This window comes from Schistocerca gregaria, chromosome 4, assembly GCF_023897955.1.
Source record: "Schistocerca gregaria isolate iqSchGreg1 chromosome 4, iqSchGreg1.2, whole genome shotgun sequence".
NCBI classification, from domain to species: domain Eukaryota; kingdom Metazoa; phylum Arthropoda; class Insecta; order Orthoptera; family Acrididae; genus Schistocerca; species Schistocerca gregaria.
In genome coordinates, this window is record NC_064923.1 from 205234531 (window position 1) to 205253867 (window position 19337).

The 19337-nt window shown below is 39.8% G+C and overlaps 1 protein-coding gene across 3 annotated transcripts in view; it reads left to right on the plus strand.

Annotated features, from left to right (window-relative positions):
- The window catches only part of LOC126365775 (RUN and FYVE domain-containing protein 2), a 166847-nt gene that overhangs the window by 51325 nt on the left and 96185 nt on the right, over positions 1–19337 (plus strand). For all 3 annotated transcript variants that reach the window (XM_050008299.1, XM_050008301.1, XM_050008300.1), the window contains one exon: positions 15530–15737. In XM_050008299.1, coding sequence (XP_049864256.1) covers positions 15530–15737 — 208 coding nt within the window. The remainder of the gene's footprint in view (positions 1–15529; positions 15738–19337) is intronic.

Here is a 19337-nt window from a genome sequence, read left to right on the forward strand (position 1 = left end):
TTCAACAAGATGGTCAACATCCAGGAAGGTGGCTTGGGTTTTGGAGAAGGACCAGGGGAAATTAAGATTCGAAAAGGAGTTGAGGCTATGGAGGAAATTAAGGAGTGTTTCTTCACCATGAGTCCAGACCACAAAGATGTCATCTATAAACCTATACCAGGCCAGGGGAAGCAGTAAGACGGAAAACTAGGATACATAAATTTTCTGTTCTGTTTTGTGTATCTATCAGCTGTACTGAGCTGAGGTATGTACGGGCCAGCCCCTCTATCTCTTTATTAATACAGGATTTATTTGTTCTCTTGAATGAGATGAAATGCATATTCCTGTCACAAAAAATTGTGACTGAAGGTGTTTTTTAATGAGACACTGTTCAGCCTGCCCGTAATTGTTCTCACTACAGTCCCCGCCCCCCCCCCCCCCCCCCCTCCTCCATTGCACCTCCCCGCTGCCACCACCGCCACCACACAAACACTTTTTGAATGAGAAGAATTGTACAGAAATTGATTGTAGTGTTTTCTTTGTGGACAAATAAAATCATTTGTCAGATAAATTCACTATGAAAACTTATGTCCTAAATCCTATGTAAAATTTAAGTGTGATTTTCTTGATAATTGTATCAGAACTGATGCATGTGCTGCGGTATACTGTGTGTTTTTGAACGTTGGCTGTTTCATGGTATAGTGTTGTAATCTACATTTGGGCTTTACAATTAGTATCTTCTTTTAGAAAATCTTACACTCTAATTGTATTACAGATCTGTGCAAATAAAATAAATTCAAGATTTTTCAGAAGTTAAGTGTGTCACGCATAACACATTTTATAGTATAAATAGGTGTTTTGTGAGTTACAGATGTCATTCTACGTATTTCAGCAGTGATAACTTGTTTGGAAACTGTTTCTCCTTACTCACAGTGTGGCTATTTCATGTAACTAGTGTGTTAGCCCTCCATTTTTCCACTAATTGACCATTAAGGAAGTGCGTGATTGTGATGTAAACATATCTCTTACAAAGATGACTTATGACACTTATGATGACTAACATATTGTGCTACATTTAATTTTCACTTTCAACATCAATATACAGGGTGTATCAAAAAGAAGATTTGGCATGGCTACATTTCTGAAACTAATAAACATGTACCATAAACGCTAAGCATGGAGAAAAATGTAGTCCTCCATCTTACCAAGAATAAAATTACAGAACTCCACACAATGTTGTTTGGCACGTTCACAAAGAGCTTGCAGTAGCTGAATTTTGTATGGTTTTATGTGTAAATGTAGATGCAACCCATGCCAGACGGACATTGGGGGCATGTTGAGCTGTCGAGCTACTCGGCAAACAGGTTTCTGCAGACTTCTTGTGAAACTGCAGCAGATGCAGTCAACTTCTGTGTCAGATACTCAGGGATGGTCCGGCGATTCATCTTTACACGAACAACCTGTTTCTTGACATTGTTCTTGACATCGTCTAATGCTCTGTGCTTAGGAGGATCCACACCATACTTATTATGAAAGTCATGCTGAACAGTTATTACTGACCCACACTGTGCAAAACGTAGAACACAAAATGCTTTCTGTGGTCCTGACACCATTTTTACCAGAACAGAAGTAGGTGCACACTGCTGCCACCTAGCGGGAATCGTGTAAAACTCGAGAGTTTGATCTTTCCAACAGTATGTTGTTCATACACACATTCAAATAACACAATGGTTCTGATTTTTTTTAAAAATTGGATTGTTCTTTTTGATACACCCTGTATATTGTTGGTAGATGTCATAAATTGCTGCTGCTGTGTTCAAGTTTGTTATGTGACTTCGTTAGTGACCACAACTTTGAATTTGAGTCTCAAATTTGCTTCAGGAAAATAGTAATTTTTTTCCACCTTGTTTTGCCCTTCTCCTAACAGAGAGCACTTTGTTGTGTCTGTCACTTCAGTTGTAAAGGTAACTTGTAATCACTGTACCATAACTCATTGAGAAATTAAAATATAATCAACAAGCCTTGTTTCAAGTTAGTTTTTCTGTAAAATATTGCATCAGCCACAATGCAGTCCCACTATAAATACTGTTCTCCAGCAGAGAATGAGTTAGTTGGTGCTCATAAGCAGCTGGATATCTCACAGATTGCTGTGAAGCAATTGGAATCTGCTGCAAGCAGGGGCCCTTGGGGGGCTACTGAGAGAAATGTATCAGAGATAGCAAAGGTACCTCAAATACTGTTGTGTACTGTGGATACTGTCTCCTCTACAAGAAGTACAGAACCTATCACCACTCATGCAGTTGACTGTGTGTGTCATGTAAGTGTTAGGGCTATATCCACTATACAGGGAAGCAGGTACAAAGAACAACCCAGGGTATTGCATCCATCACCCTAACCAAAAAGTTTGAGTTGTTATCTATCAGGGAATTGGAAACAGAACCACAGAGACACATACCACCTATTGGGAAGCCTGCGATCTCATGTTGGATGGAAGCAAATGCAAAAGGCTAGTTCATGTTTATTGTTGGCAGTTTGAATGTAAGGTGAATAATGATACCCCTTGGGGAAATGGCAGCAAGGATGGGAAGGATCACATTGTGCAGTCAGTGTGTATGTCTAGAAGTATCATACAAAATGTTAAAAGAGCGGTTCCGGCAGCCATTGAAGGAATAGGGTCAACCAACTGCAGGTTGTGGTGCATCTTAGAAAACACAATGTATGTTGTCAATGCTCTAAGGTCATACCTGAACAGAAGGCTGAGGAAACCAGGCTTGCTCAAAGAAATTCAGTGAGGTTCATAATTTTGTCCCAGAACTGATTGTGCATCCATGTTTTTGTGTGCTCGCATAGTTTTTTAAATTCATCATGCTTTTTTGTATTTGATGGGTGTAATCATACATTTTAGTAATATGTACATTTTTGCAGTATGTAGTATGTTTTGGATGGATGGTGACCATTGATCACAGCTCATTAGCCACCCAGCATCCCAGGCAGCTCACATTTTTTTGGTGAGTTCATACTTGGTCACCATGTGACCCCTTCCCTTGCAGCATTACTTCCCTTTCCGTGCAGCAAGTCTCTTCTTCTACTAGTCTTTTTCCCCTCTCTGCTTTTTCACTGAATGGCCTTGGTGCTGATTGTGCTTGGGTTTGGATTGTGTTTTTGGACATTTGTTTTCTTCCCTTTCGGCATTCTACAGCTTTTCGTTTTTGACTATATGGTCCCCATTTTACAGAAGTGCAGAACATGTGGGGAAGGTCACCGTACATGCTATATATTCTGCCTTGTGCACCTTTTTTCTGTGCACCCTTCTTTTCTTGCAAAGGTACTATGTCCGAAACCTGGCATGGTAGCTACTCTGTTGTTAGGGAGGGCATCAAGCATTTGCATGGTGGTAGCCCCTGGTCAAGCAGGGATGATCACACTGTTGGTACCTGAGTTGAAAACTCTTCACAAATGGCAAGGAGTATTATCTGTGGCATGGCTGGAACATTGAGACTCTTGACAGCAGTTTACTTGAAGGATAACCATTGCTGTGGCTGATTGGTACCCATGGAGAGAGCTCTCATTCGGAGTGTGTGGCACTGCGGTTCGAGACTCTCAGATGAAGAAAATTAAAACTTCTGCTGATGGCCGCATGGCCCCAGCAGTCTCTTCTCAATGTAGGATTTATTACAATGTGGAGAGATATGCTCCCCAAAATGTTTCCTACATTAGCTACACCATAGGAGGAATGTAGGGCTCAGAGACAAGGAAAGATGTACTCCTACCAGTACTTAGTTTGTTCTAGGATTGACAGGGCCTCCTTTTTGTCTGCAAAATCACTTTTCTTCATTGAACGACTCGAGAACAGGTTTGGAGAATTAGCAACAATTTCAAAAGTGAAAAGTGGCTCCATTCTGATTAAAATGGCCTCCCTTGCTCAGTTGTGGGTGCCGCTTGCCTGTGAAATCTGGGTGACGTTCCTGTCATTATAACTCCCCATAACTGTCTCAAGATGGTACAGGGGTATCATTTTTACCTCAGTTTCCTTTCAGAGACACAGCAAGTTCCATGTGTGTGCTAATTTGGAGCAGTGAGGTGTTCATTGTGTCTGCCATGTGCAGGATTGATCCTGGACCGTTCACCTTGGCCTTCGAAGTATAACATCCCAGCTCCTCGACACCAATTTATAACATTTCAGCTCCTCAACACCAAATTAAAACGTTGCATTAGGAGGTGTCTGCTTCGTGCAAAAGGTCTTGAGTTCATATTGACGACAACAAGCAATTCTTCATTACAGATGTTTATTTACAAAACAGCACTGACAGACTTCACAGACTCAACAACTGACTCTCAGAGCTAACCGCACTGCATATCCGAACTGGCAACTGACAACTCCTAGGTGTATTAATATCTTTCCAAACAATGAGAGTCTTTGACACTGTTTTGTTTACAATACGATAGCAATTCACGACTTAAAACTAAATTAGACATTACAGAATTTTAGTACAGATTAAAGTAAGTAAAAGGATCAGTACATATAAATTCTTACAAGCATGATTTCCAAATAGATTTTATAACATTTTTCTACCAGCTTCTGGATAACCTTCACCAGATTTGTACCGATGTTTCCAGAAATATCTTGATATTTGATTCTGGATATTTCTTGAGTGATTTAGAACAACTATTTATATGTAAAATGATTTAAATAGTGTTTCAAAACGTAAATAAATCTTTTTAGCAATATTTCTTGATACAAATCGTCTTTCGAAATTAGGTTATGAAACAGTTTTCACAAGTTTTCGTATTTTTGCGATCATAATATAGAATTTCTCCATAGAAAGTTCCAGAAGTGTGCATTAAACGTTCATTTACAGACTTTCTCTTTAGCTGGTGAGTTTTTAAAAGTATCTTGTCCATGTTATACGAAATAATTTAGCTCAAAACTGATAATTTATACAATTAATCAGAGCTACAGCAAACAGTGAGTCTTTCTTTTATAAAATGAAATATAATTACAAAATTGAATGAAAATAGGTTACTAACACTAATATATATTTACATTAATTCTATTTTTGTTCTTTCTGTGCAAAATGTCCTAATATTGACACAGTACAATATTTAAACATCACCAAAGTTTCCCTTTACATTTTGCATATCTGTATCGACATCCCCTAAAAATCTACAGTATCGAATACTTCAATATGTCCCAATATGTCCTGTAATCTTACAGAAGGAACCTTATTGCCTGAAAAGGTCAAGAAGATGGCATAGGTATGCAATGTGAAGCCGCAAGGTCTGTCTGTAGGAATTGCGGATGTCTGGTGCTCACACATGCCCATCAGCCTTTGCTGGTGAAGTGCCAGCTACTAGCAAGTCGCATGTTTAGCATTCTCTGTTTGGTTTCATAGTTCAGTTAGGTTAGTAAAAACAAGATGGATATGATGTGTGCATGCTGTGTGTGGAGGCAGGAGGAGCTGGCCGCATTTCACAAACAGTGGAGAAACTCGTGCATCATTTGGGATGTCTCAGGTGTCACTTATTTTGACCACAGGCTCTGCTGTTGAGGCATCTTCCAGTGTACTTGTGGAGGATCTGGGCTCACTGCAGGGTGAGTGGCAGGTTTTTCTGGGGTCATGTTGCTTGAGGTGGGGAGTCACTATGGAGACTGGGTAGTATGGCCTCACCAACTCGCTCTGAGTGTGCAGGTGGCCACTCCGTCAGCAGGATCTGGGCAGGCACATAATGGGAGGGGTTTACTTACTGGAAGCGCTAATGTTGCGCCCATTAAGGGAGCCACTTATTGAAATAATGCCCAGGTCTGGAAATAATTCCAGTGCGCACTCAGTGTGCCTGCATTGGAGAGGGCGGGGTGGGCAGGAGTGGCTCACTCGAGATGGGGAGGTGGCTCTGCCTGCTGCTGTCAAGGGTGCCGGATACAGTAGTCTGTAAGTTGTTGCTCATGTTCTGAGGCCATCTTCAGTTCCTATGGGAGCCTGGCAAAAATGGAGAAGACTTATGGCTTCGCTCGCAGGGTGCATCATCATACTCAGAGTCAATCTTAGTCAGAGGCTTCATCAATTCTGTGATGATCATGCCTGCACATTTCTGGGCTTTTGTTAAGGGAAAACTGTCAAATTATTTGTAATGAAGTTCTTGAACTCACTGCCCTCCAGGAAAGTTTCCGCACACAAATTATTCTCTGAACCAAGAGGCGACTGAAATGCAAAGTAGAAAGCTCCAAAATATTTAACGAGGTGTGGGACATACGCAAAAAAGACAGATTAGATGTCATAGAAGGAAGTGTGTTCACTGTTGTCACCAAAAAAGTTGTCTGTATCGAGGTAGAAATTGAGTCTGAATGTGAAGTTGCCTGGACTGATTTCCATCATAATAGCTGGAGGAGGCTCATTCAAAGGAAGTCTATGCTCCGTAGCATTGAAATACCCATGTCATTCAGTATTAGTTGGAGGTGACTTCGATCTAGCAAGTGTGCCTATGGATTCACTGCAGATGCTGCAGACAGACAATCATGTTTAGTACCTTTGAATACTTTTTCTGAAAACTGCCTTGAACAGCTAGTTAGACAACCCACACACAATGGAAATATTTTAGACCTCGTAGCTACGAACAGGCCTCACCTGATTGACAGTGTAATTAAAGAGAAAGGAATTAGTGAATGTATCATCATAGTGATTGTGGTTACTAAAGTTAATAAGCCTTCAGGAAGGCTAGGAGAGTATTTGTGCCAGAAAAATCAGATAAGCATTTAATCAGTTGTTAGCATCCCACCTACAATGAATGGACATCATTCAGCTCCAGTATGACAGGCACAGAGAAATTATAGGCAAAGTTTAAACTGATTGTAAATCACACTCTGGATATTTATGTGCCAAGTTCGTGGATTAAGCATGGAAAAGACCTTCTGTAGCTTAATAATCAAATTTGGAGAATTCTGAGGAAATAAAGTTGTTCTGCTATTGGTTCAAAAAAGAATTTACAAGCATTGACAGGCAAAAGTGAGTAGAAAGTCATGCATCCTTATAACAATGTGCAAAGCATACAATTACTTTCACCATCATACCTTAGCAGAAGAACTTGTCAAGAACTGTAGAAAATTCTGGTCCTATGTGAAATCACTAAGCATGTCAAAAGCTTCAATCAAGGCACTCATCGACCTGTCAAGAGTGGCAATAGAAGACAGCAAAAGGAAAGTTGGAGTTTTAAATTTCACATTTAGGAAATTCATACAAACCATCATTTGACTGTCGCACAGAGCTTGTATGAAGGACATAGTAATAGACATTCCTGGCATAGAGGTGTAACTTGCAACTGAAAGAGTTGAAAACAACTAAGTCACCAAGTCCAGATGTAAACCCAATTCAGTTTTACAAAGAGTACTTTGCAACATTGGCTCCTTACTTAGCTTGCATTTTATTGCGAATCTCTTGCCCAGTGCAAAGGCCCAAGTAAGTGGAAAAAAGTGCAGGTGTCTCATTTAAATAAGAATGGATCTGCATAATTAAAGACCAATAACCTTAAAATAGTTTTGCTGCAGAATACTTGAACAGAAGCTGAGTTTGAATATAATAAAGTTCCTTGAGACAGAAAAGCTTATTTAACAAATCAACACAGATTTAGAAAGAATTACTCTTGCAAAACTCGGCTTACCATTTCCTCACATGATATTCTACAAACCATCAGTGGAGAGCAACAGGCTAGATTCCATATTTCTAGATTTATGGATAGCATTTGTGCCCCACAGCAGACTGCCAACAAAGGTCTGAGCATACAGATTATATTCCCAGGTGGAAGTGTGTCTCAATGACCTTTTAAGTAATAGCCCCATTACACTGTTCTTTATGATGAGTGTTCATGAGAGACAAAGTTATTGTCAGGAGAGACTGCTCTCATTATCTGTACATAAATGATCTGATGGACAAAGTGAGCAGCAATTTATGGCCGTTCGATGATGAAGCTGTGGTGTATGGGAAGGTTTTGTCGAGTGACTGTAGGAGGATATGAGATGATTTAGAAACAGTTTCTAATTTGTATGATGATTGTCAGTTTGCTCCAGATACAGAAAAAAATGTGAATTAATACAGATTAGTAGAAAAACAGTCCTGTTATGTTTCAATACAGCGTTAGTTGTGTGGTGCTCGACACAGTCACATCAATTAAACATCTGGGCATAACATTGCAAAGAAATAGGAAATGGAATGAGTATATCAGATTGGTAGTATAGAAAGTACACAATCAGCTTCATTTTATGAGGCTTATAGATAGTAATTTTTCCCTCACTCTATTATTAGCAAGTGGAACAGGAAAGGAATTGACTAGTAGTAGTGCATGGTACTCTCAGCCATACACCATACAGTGTTTTGTGGAGTATGTATGTACATTTAGATGTACACTCACATTTCATTTAGCTCTTGGGAGGAGCATGTAGAGGAACTGTAGCTGAAATTTAGAATAATTGTTGACCAAGCATTAGCTTTACATGGTAGCCAGAAACAGTCTGAAAAGCATTTAATGGTGTTGCAGGGCAGGTTGTGCTGGGGAATAATTGTTAAGAAAAAAATTTGATATGTTTCACCATTTACAAGTTAATTGGTATGGAGTTAGCCAATCATGCTGTTACATATTGAAGCTGCCGGCCAGAGACGGTTACTGTCCATTGTTCTCATTGCATTGATGATGGCATGCTCAGCCTGTGGCTCATGTTTGATCCTTACACCAACTCATGTCCAATTTTTGTATCTCTCTTTTGCTCAGCTTTAGGAAACCAAACAAAGAACTTGTTTAGTGACACCATCTGTGACGGGGCACTTGAATTTGCATGTGCGATGGACCATTTGTCTAACTTCAATGCTAATGATCTTTGAAGTGGTGCAACATATTTTTTCTTAAGAGTTATTTCCCAACACAACATACCGTGCAACACCCTTACAAGCTTTTCAGATTATTTCTGACAACCTAATTGTACAATTTATGATCGGAGTAGCCTCTAAGGGTATACAGTCTCCATGAAGAAACAGGAACAACTGCATGACCGGTGTGAAACGAAGCGCAGGGGTATACAGACACAAATGCTAAATTCAGTGTATTTTGCTGTAAAGAGGGCATACATAGCGTGAAGCCTTCAGTGACTACTTTATCAAAAACCCATATAAATTCCGTTTGTGTGTAAAGGCTGGTAGTGGCACGGAAGTTAGTGTCCAGTGAGTCATGGGCAACATGGGAACTGAAACTGAGAGAAGCAAAATAAAAGCTGGAATGTTGAACTCTATTTTCAAATGTTCCTCTATAAAGGAAAATCCAGGAGTACTGCCCCAGTTTCTCACATCACTGTGAAAGGTGAGAAATACAGATATTAGTGTCATTAGAGTTAAGAAACAGTGATATTCACTAAAATTGAACGAAGCGCCTGGGCTAACTGGAATCACAACCAGATTCTATGCAGAATCTGCTGCCAAGTTAACCCCTTCTTTAACAATAATTTGCGATATGTCACTCAGACAAATAATTGTACTCATTAGATGGTGGAAAGCTGAGGTCATACCTATTTACAAGATGAACAGCACAAGTGATCCAGAAAACTACCATACAATCTGTTGCAGGATTTTAGTACATATTCTCAAACAGGATGAAGTATCTTGAACAGAATGATCACCTGCTTGCAGACTAGCATGGATTCTAAAAATGTCAGTCATGGGAAACCAAGCTTATTCTTTTCTCTCAAGAAATCCTAAAAGCCATGGCGCAGGGCTGTGAGATAGGTACAGTTTTTTTGAATTCCAAAAAGCATTTGACTTATTATTGATCATATTAATTGAAATTTGTGATGAGAAACATGATTCGTTTCGACAGAGAACACAGCATGTTGCCCTGGATAGTGAGTCACTTCATGCACACCCCAGGGAACTGTTTTGGGACCTTTGCTGTGTATTAATGACCTGCAAACAGTGTTAATAGTAAACGAATACTCACATCTTGATAAAACTTGATAGTGGTGCAGAGGTTGGGAGTTTGCTTGAAATGTTCAGAAATATAACATTGCACACTTCACAAAGCAGAAAGATGGGGTATCCTGTGACTAAAACATCAGTGAGTCACAATTGGACTGAGCTATCTTCCACAAATACTTGAGCACATCATAGGTAAAGCAGGACAGATGTTAGTTCATTTACACAGTGTGTCCAGCGAAGGGGTTCCTTGGAAACTAAGATCGATAGATGAGTGCAACAAACAGTATGGGTATATTGTGAAAGCTGTAAGAATTTAAACAGAAGTTCAAAAATAGTTAAAAAAGCTGCTAACAGATGGCACAATAATTTGTAGTACCTATAAACAGCGTTTCACATCTCAAAGTGAGCAGTTCCACTGTTGAAATGTGAAAGGAGGTTAGTGTAATAATGCATTCCATTGAACTACATGTTTTTTCTGGTACTGGAATACCACAGTCCTACTAAGGCAACAATGTACAATTTTCACATACGATTTAATGTACCAAAAAGACCCAATGAAAAACAAAAGGAAAAGAAAAAAAAAAACTTGCAAACACTTGCTAAATACCGAGGGACAGGTAGAACAGCTGATGATCTAGTGAGGGATGTTAGCTCCAGTCATAGTGTAGTTATTTTCAAATTATTCAGCAAAATCCAAGTAAATCCACCTGAAGAAGAGTTGCAGCAGAGACTGGCTTGAAGCATTCCAGCACACAGAAAACACTGGACAGATCCTACATATGTTATCATTTGAAATCCAAAATCACAAGGCCATATCTGTATGAGCTGCACTGATGTTGCGACTGGAGTTTCACAACAAATGATGATGAAGGATTTGATGTTGGCTGCATCTAATTCACAGATATTGTACACTTCTACTGATTGGAGTTGTGACTAAATGCAACTGGCAATTTTGGGTTTACAAAAATCCCCATTTGTGTAAAGCAAAGCCACTGTATTCTCGCAAAGTTACCGTTTGGACTGCAGTATGTATTGGAGGCATTATGACCCTTTTTTCATAGAGGGAACGATCACTAGTGAATGTTAAGTTGTAATTTTGGAACAATTTGTCACTGCACAGCTACTGTTGGAAGATTAATCAGGCACTGAGTGGTTCATGCAAGATGGGGCCAGACTACATTGCACCAGACAGGTGTTCCACTTTTCTGATGAATACTTCAAGAATGGGGTTATTGTGTTGGTTTATAGCAAATTTACTGGCACAGGGATGGAGTGGCCTCCACATTTTCCCTATCTGACCATCTTGTGACTACTTCTTTTGGGACACATTAAGAGACACTATCTACTAAAACTGTCCCATCATGCTGGACTAGTTTGAATTAGCAATCTTGGTGGTATTTGAATCCATTTCTGTTGAGATACTACAGAATATGATGGCAAATTTCATTGTTCATATGTGCTACCTAGGTACTGTGAGTGGTGGACATTTTGAAAAAATAGTGATGCAAGTGCAAAGACTGCTTGCAGAGGACGAATTTAAATATGCTTGCTTATTCTGTAAGAGCTGCATAGTATATTGCACCATCTGTTAGCAACTTTTCGAGCTATTTCAAAACCTCTGTTTAAATTATGTCTAAAATTGTTAAGGTTTTCACAATAAACATATCTTTTGTGCACTCATGTGGATCTAGGTTTTCAAGATATTTAATTTTTAAATCAGGTGCTCCTTTGCTGGACACCCTATAGAATTCTGGTAAAATGTTATCAGCTACAAAGGATCTTTAGAAACACTCATGCAACCCATTTTAGAATATTGCTTGAGTGTGTGGGACCTACAACAGACAGGGCTGTAAGGGATATTGAATGCCTATAAAGAAGGGCAGCATGTATGGTCACATGTTTGTTTGACCTATGGTAGGGCATCACAGAGATGCTAAAAATCTTGAGCTGATGGACTCTTGAAGACAGTCACCAAATATCCTGTCACACTAATGTAACTCACACACACATGACCACAGTCTCTGGTAGCTGAAGCCAGACTATGAGCAGTAGCAGCAGTGAATTACGGGAGAGGCTGAGGCTGGGAGGGGGAGGTATATCTGGGTGGGGGTGGGGGGGAGGGGGGGGGGGGGGAGTTAACAGCAGAAATATTGTGACAATAGGGCTGCAATCCCAAAACGTCATAGAATATTCAGTACGGGGGGGAAAACTTCAAGAATCACAAAAGTTCAATGAGTAATTTAATAACAAGGCTTCCATTCCAATAGCTGCAATTGATGTAGATGACAGATAATTATGTTGAATAATGTTTATTCAAGAAAGGACATCTCAAATAAATGGGAAGTGATTCTGAAGTTTTCAGTTAAAATACAGACAGAAAATATCAAATGCAGTAAAATTACATTGAGAGCATTACGGGAATAATAACAAAATCCCCAAACGAAACAGTCATCAAAGGTTTGTGAAAACTATGTTCCTTTTGTAATCACAGTACACAAATCATTCACTATCTAAAAATAATTCAAAGTTCAACATGATGACTCACAAATTGACACATGCGATACAAGGAACAGTAATTCTTACCCTGTCTATGCACAATTCTGTATTACAAGCGGAAAAAGTTAAGCGTTCTACTCTGGAGTACACTCAGACCTTTCAAATTATGAAGTCCATTCAGAAGTATGATAGTGGCCGTTCAGCGTCCAGATTCAATCACACCCATGATCAAATCACGTACATCACTGCAGGCAGATCTCCCTTCTTCAAGAACTCTACATACAGTCCTTGATCGCTCCCTTGTGTTCTTCCCTCGAAAAGTCCCAGTCCCCACTTGACTCCCTTAGTATTCCACTACTGTCTTTTTCCTTTGGCTGAAGGCCATCCCCACCAAAAATACATCCTTCTAACATGCTACAGACATGATTTGATTCATCTCAACCTCTTTCCTACACTAAACTAATATATCACAACATTTAAATAAAGAAGTGTTACAAACATTTGGTCATACTCAGAACATTCACAGTAAATAGAAATACAGATTTGTCCATAAATAAGTAAGCCAGTATTCTTGCGCAAGTGTGCTCATGTTAAATGACAACAAATTGTTGTTCATGCCTTCTTGACAGAAAAGTCGTTCAGTTCTCATTTCAGTTGTGATGTCTGCTAACACATGCAATGGCCTACTTTTAAATTAACAGTTTTTAATAGCATTCGCAGTGAACATTTAAATAAAGTTACGTGCAAAGTAGTAAGCTATTCATTAATAACTACAAAAGTCTGACAAAATATGAGGTATTCACGCTGTATTCATTTGTTGTGTAATAGAGATGGATACAATCTTCAAATGTTTGCATAATGAAACAAAAATAAAAGGCATCATAAATAAATAAATAAGAGAGATACAAATAGGTAGCTTTCAGGTATGACAGCTATAGTGCAGAGTTATTATCTGAGGTAAAATTTGTTAAAATCTCATCAAATGATTAAAAGTTGTTAATTCAGAGTGTCAGTGTGAAAATGTTTATTCGCTCTGTAGTTTTAAAGATAATGAAATACTGTTGTGTCAGTGGATGCACCACATTTTTCTGGGATTACAAAGTATTCAGTTTTGCATTAATATTTGATGTGAATTATTGTCAAATCAAAAGATCTCTAACTTAGCCATCTTTAAGATTGCCTTATGCTCCACCATTTCTTAGAGCATCTTGTGCACAAAGACCACATGAGTAATTGGCATCCAAATTCCTAGCTTAGGGATTTTACCAATTTCTGGCGATGCTCCAAGTCTTTGAACCTGAACTTGCTTATACTGGTCAACTAGCCATAAGCCAAACTGCCACAAAGCTTCCTGATACCTGGCCCTATTAGCGTTCAGTTGTACATCTAATTCAGCTTACCTCATACCGATACCGGGCAGCTGAGTACCTTGCCTAAATAAGCGTAATGTAACAACAACTACTACTAATTGAATTTTTTCTTGCTTTCTTCTTTTAATCTCTTCATTCTCTGACTGTGTTCCTGTTTCCTTTACTTTATCCATAATTTCCCTATTTTCTTCCTTTCTTTTATTTAAGAATTTGTGTTCATAATTTTGTTTCTCAATGTATCTCTTTCAGTTATCATTTTCTGACAGGTTCCTGTTTGTTGAAGATATTCTTCTATTTCTTGAAACCAATTGGTTGTTGTAACAGATCTGTTTGTACATCAAAGATCATCTTTGTGAGTGGTGTTCATTCTGTGTGTGTGTGTGTGTGTGTGTGTGTGTGACGTCTAATGCTCAGATTGAGGCCATTTCTGATGTGTAGGCTGCTTCTGTTAGAGCAACAGTATTGAAGTCAGTTTGTATGCTTTCTGAAGTTTTTCTGGACGTTCTATGTTCAATGCCGTGTTTGGTCATCCTATTTATGTATATTCCCTTAGATATTTGAATTTTTCCACTTTGTTAATCTTTATGTTGTATTCATGGCTTGTGTGTTATTGTTCTTTCTTTCCATGTATTGCATTATGATATGTTTTGGCAGACACTTCATGTAATTGTTCTTATGTCATTGCTGAGTATTGCCAGGTCATCTGCAAATGCCAGGCATTTTATTATTGCCTTGTTTGCATGTGTTTATGAGTATTTCCATTTACTTTTCTTTCCATTGTTTGATAATTTTGTCCAAGAATGTGTTGAATAAAAGCAGTGTGAGAGACAGTTCCCTGTCTGATCCCGGTATATATCTCGAATGTTTCTGCATTTTACCCCATACATTTTATTTTGGAAGTGATGTCTGTTAGTTTTGGTGCCAATTCTATATTCTTCTTGTGTATCAAAGATAGCCTTCCTGTCTACAGAGCCATAGGCCCTCTTAAAGTCCACAAATTCACAAATGTGACTACTGTGTTGTTCAACGCTTTGACCTTCAAAAATGTTCGCAGATTTCAAATCTGTTTAATAAAGTTATTTTCTTCATAAATACATAAATTACTGGACATAATACTATTTAAGTGTTAGCCATTGGTGTCCTCTGACCTTTGAACTGGTTTACCCACACACTTATTGGGGGAGCTACAGTTTAGTGTGGGTATTAAACCATGGTGAACCTTGACATATTTCACTTTAACAGTCATAGCCATAAGTGAAAAAAGTGATGTGTGACAGACTTAAATCCTAGGAGTGACCAACAGGGGTTGAACCTGTGACCTTTTAATTTGTAGCCTCATGATTTACCACTGAGCTGCAAAGACAAGAGATCACCACAATCAGGTACATTGGTAATGGCTGTGACCTGATGTTTCATACTTACTTTTATTATTAATGCTCTGTGACATTTAGCTGTTGTAAAAAACTATTTTGGTTTTAGCCAGGCTGCTGTGTTCCAGGTTTTTAATTTTTATAGATGTGACAACCTGCCATAGAGTTCAAGAGTAGTAACTGAGATAATCTAGTGTGATATCTTGATTAAAATAAATTTAAATGAAAATTTAATGTTTAACTTTTGCTAAGTGTGCATGTTTGTTTTTCCTTCAGCCTCTTCATGTACTTACAGCTATTACCAGTCACACATTTCATTCAACACAACATCTAACAAAAAAATAAATCCCCTCATTCATTTCAGGACGCATATGGGAAGAGCTCGTGCTTGGCTGCGATTAGCCTTAATGCAGAAGAAACTTGCAGATTATTTGAAAATTCTCATAGACCACAAAGATGATCTGCTGTCTGAGTATTTTGAGCCTGATGCTTTGATGATGAGTGAAGAAGCCATTGTTATTATTGGACTGCTTGTGGGGCTGAATGTTATAGACTGCAATTTATGCGTGAAGGTAAAAATGCTCTGATTTCTGTTTCCATTACTTATGGAATATTTTGTGTTATGATGATGAGACTGTGTGTGAAATGTATGCGGAAATAGATACTTCATTACCACAAAGAAAACCAAATAGAGATATTTAACAGTGTAAGCAAGTATGTGGAGAAAAGAATTTCATTATATTATAAGCAGTTGAAAATAATTTCATTATATTATAAGCAGTTGCTGGGGTAGATGAAGGTGGGTGGCATAGTACATTGAGATACCACACAAGAAACGTTTGTGATGGTAGGTACCAGGTGGAGAACCTGCCCCATCTGAATGGGGCCCGATAATGTGTGGTGTGCCTCAAGGCTCCGTTTTGGGCCCACTGCTTTTCCTCATCTTTATTAATGATCCTTCTCTTTGTTCTGAGACAAACAACAAATTTACCCTGTTTGCCGATGCTACCACAATTCTAATTGACGATTTGATTGATCATGATCTTGAACAAACTACAAATACTGTTTTTAATGACATCTTAAATTGGTTCTCCTCAAAAGGTCTCTCACTCAATGCAGATAAAACTCATTATATAAGGGTCCATACATCACAAAGAATCCCGATGAAATTAACATAAAATGTAGAGATCAACCAATACAGAAAGTTGAAGATACAAAATTCCTGGGTGCTTACATAGACAGTAAATGTAATTGGTCAGTTCACATTCTTCACCTATGTAAAAAACGTAGCCCGGCAACATTTGCGTTACGGGTAATTTCTTCAGTGGCTGAAGTTGACACTATTAAGGTTGCCTGCTTTGGCTACTTCCACTCATTGATGTCGTATGCTATCATATTCTAGGGGAACCAACCACTTGCAAAAAAAGTTTTCACCATCCAAAAAAAGCAGTCAGAATAATGTGTGGGGTCCATCAAAGACACTCTTGCAGGCACTTGTTTCGGAAGATAGGTATCCTAACAACTGCCTCACAGTATACTTTGTGTGCAAAAATTATTCCATCTACCAAGACAACAGTAAATTCCATGGTTATAACACCAGAAACAAAAACAATCTACATTTTGAAATGAAATGTCTCACTCTGGTACAAAAAGGAGTTTACTACTCCAGCATTAAGCTGTTCAATGCTCTACCACTACATATCAAATGTGTTCATACAGAACTGCCAAAATTTAAACAAGTTCTCAAAGATTACCTGACAGAGAAATCTTATTATACTGTGGACGAATATCTGAAAGAAAATTTATACCATCACTAAACTTATTGTGTCTAGACGTAGTTCAATTGATTTTATTGTGCATTTGGGCATTAGCACACATTTTGTAACAACAGATTGGCTGTACATGTATTTACTCTTGTAGGCCTAATATCTGATTTAACTTTGTGCTCTTATCTTTAATCTTTATTTGAAACTCCTTTTTCTGTTATATGGTTGTTATGTTATCTAGCTGACATTGTATCTGTTACTGTATTTATAGTATGTCTTTCTTAAACTTTGTACAATTTGCCATAGAATTGCCCTTGTATTTATTGTAAGTTTAAATCGAAACCTGTACAATTTGACACGTTTCATATCCTTGTGATTGACTCACTAACTGGATCTATGGAACAATAAATAAGTAAATAAATGGACATCTGTTGCAAACCAGTCATACAGGCCATGAGAATTATGTCCCCTGGAGTAGCAGTGCTACCCCTATGATAGATGTGCACATAAGTAAGTGTGCATGAGCAGAAGTTGTCGGCTGCAAATTGTATGTTGGTCCAAGTTTTTCTGGGGAGGTCTTGCAGAATGTTAGTTGTGTCCTCAAGTCTTTGAGTGATATAGAAACAGTGGCTGATAGAGAGACAGTGGTTAGTCTTTAGTAGAAACTGAGCAGTGAATAGAATTATCATATATGGACAGAGGCCACCTGCCTAAAGATTTAAACTGAATACTCTTAGGTTAGAACTGTTCTTCGACTAGTGCCTCAAGACAGAATAAAGTTTTCTTCCTACTTTAGTTCAGAGAACATTATCTAGTTTGTGTTCGTGGAACTGTAGTCAGCACATGACAGATAGACAAATCTGCTTTCTGCAATTGCTGTAATGAGTGTTAGCAAAGTTGAGTCATATATTTTACTATTCACTGGTCTGTGTTACTTTCATTGTGTGGGTGGTGCCCTAGAACTCACGTATCCATACTACTGGCAGTAAGATTTTCATAAAAGTGAGCACCCCCAGTTCACAACAGCGAAGGCATAGGAAAAGATGCACAAGGCCAGGAGGGGGTGGCAGGGAAGTGAGAGGCAGATCATCTCCAGATAATACAGCAGCTGCACAACAAAGTGTAAGAAGTTTGGAGGGTAGAGCATATAAGGTGTAAAGAGAGGGTGGAGGGAGGAGAGGGGAGGAAAGAAAGATGGATGAGAGTACAAGAGAGTGTGGAAAAAATGGAGGGAAGGAGGGGAGGGAGGGAGAGAGAGAGAGAGAGAGAGAGAGAGAGAGAGAGAGAGAGAGAGAGAGAGACTGAGACTGAGACTGCATGGGTTTTCTACTCTCTCCACTCTCACAATCTCAAACCTGTGTGAACCGGTTTCCTACTACCTCATCTTAGCTCTTCCCTTCAGTCATCTGCCCCATACCTCTTCTACTTCCAGACCATGTACTGTCTTCTCCCACCTCTCTCTCTCCCCGCAGGCTTTGTGGGTATTCTCTCCCTCGCCCACTCCCCCGCCCGCTATTTCCCTCACCCTTTCTCCACCCACCCTCTCCACCCACCCTCTCCAGCCCACTCTCCCCCGTATCCCCCTCCCCCGTATCCCCCTCCCCCATATCCCCCTCCCCCGTATCCCCCTCCCCCGTATCCCCCTCCCTTATATCCCGCTCCCCCGTCTCCCTCTCCCCTTTCTCCGTCTCCCCTTTCTCCCTCTCCCCATTTCTCCCTCCACCTCTCAACCTCCCATGCTCTCCTTCCCCACCGTCCCCTCTCCTTCCCCACGGCCCCCTCTCCTTCCCCACGGCCCCATCTCCTTCCCTCGCATTCGGGAGGACGACGGTTCAATCCCGCGTCCGGCCATCCTGATTTAGGTTTTCCGTGATTTCCCTAGATCACTTAAGGGAAATGCTGGGATGGTTCCTTAGAAAGGGCACGGCCGATTTCCTTCCCCATCCTTCCCTAATCCGAGCTTGTGCTCCGTCTCTAAAAGACCTTGTTGTCGACGGGACGTTAAACAGTAATCTCCTCCTCCCCATCTCCTTCCCCACGTCCCCCTCTCCTTCCCCACGTCCCCCCCTCTCCTTCCCCACGGCCCCCCCTCTCCTTCCCCACGGCCCCCCTCTCCTTCCCTACGGCCTTCCTCCCTCTCCCCATCTCTCACCCCAACCCTCTCACACCTCCCCTATTTCTCTCAACCCTATCTCTCACCCCTTCCCCGCTCTCTCTCACCTCTTCCTCGCTCTCCCACCCTATCCCCCCCTTTCCTTTCCCTCCCCCCTAACTCCCTCTTCATTAACAGGGGCATGCGGAGTTTCCCTGCAATTTGAGGCACCATGTCATGGATTGTGCAGCCCTCCCACTGGAGGTTCAAGTCCTCCTTCGAACATGGGTGTGTGTGTTGTTCTTAGCATAAGT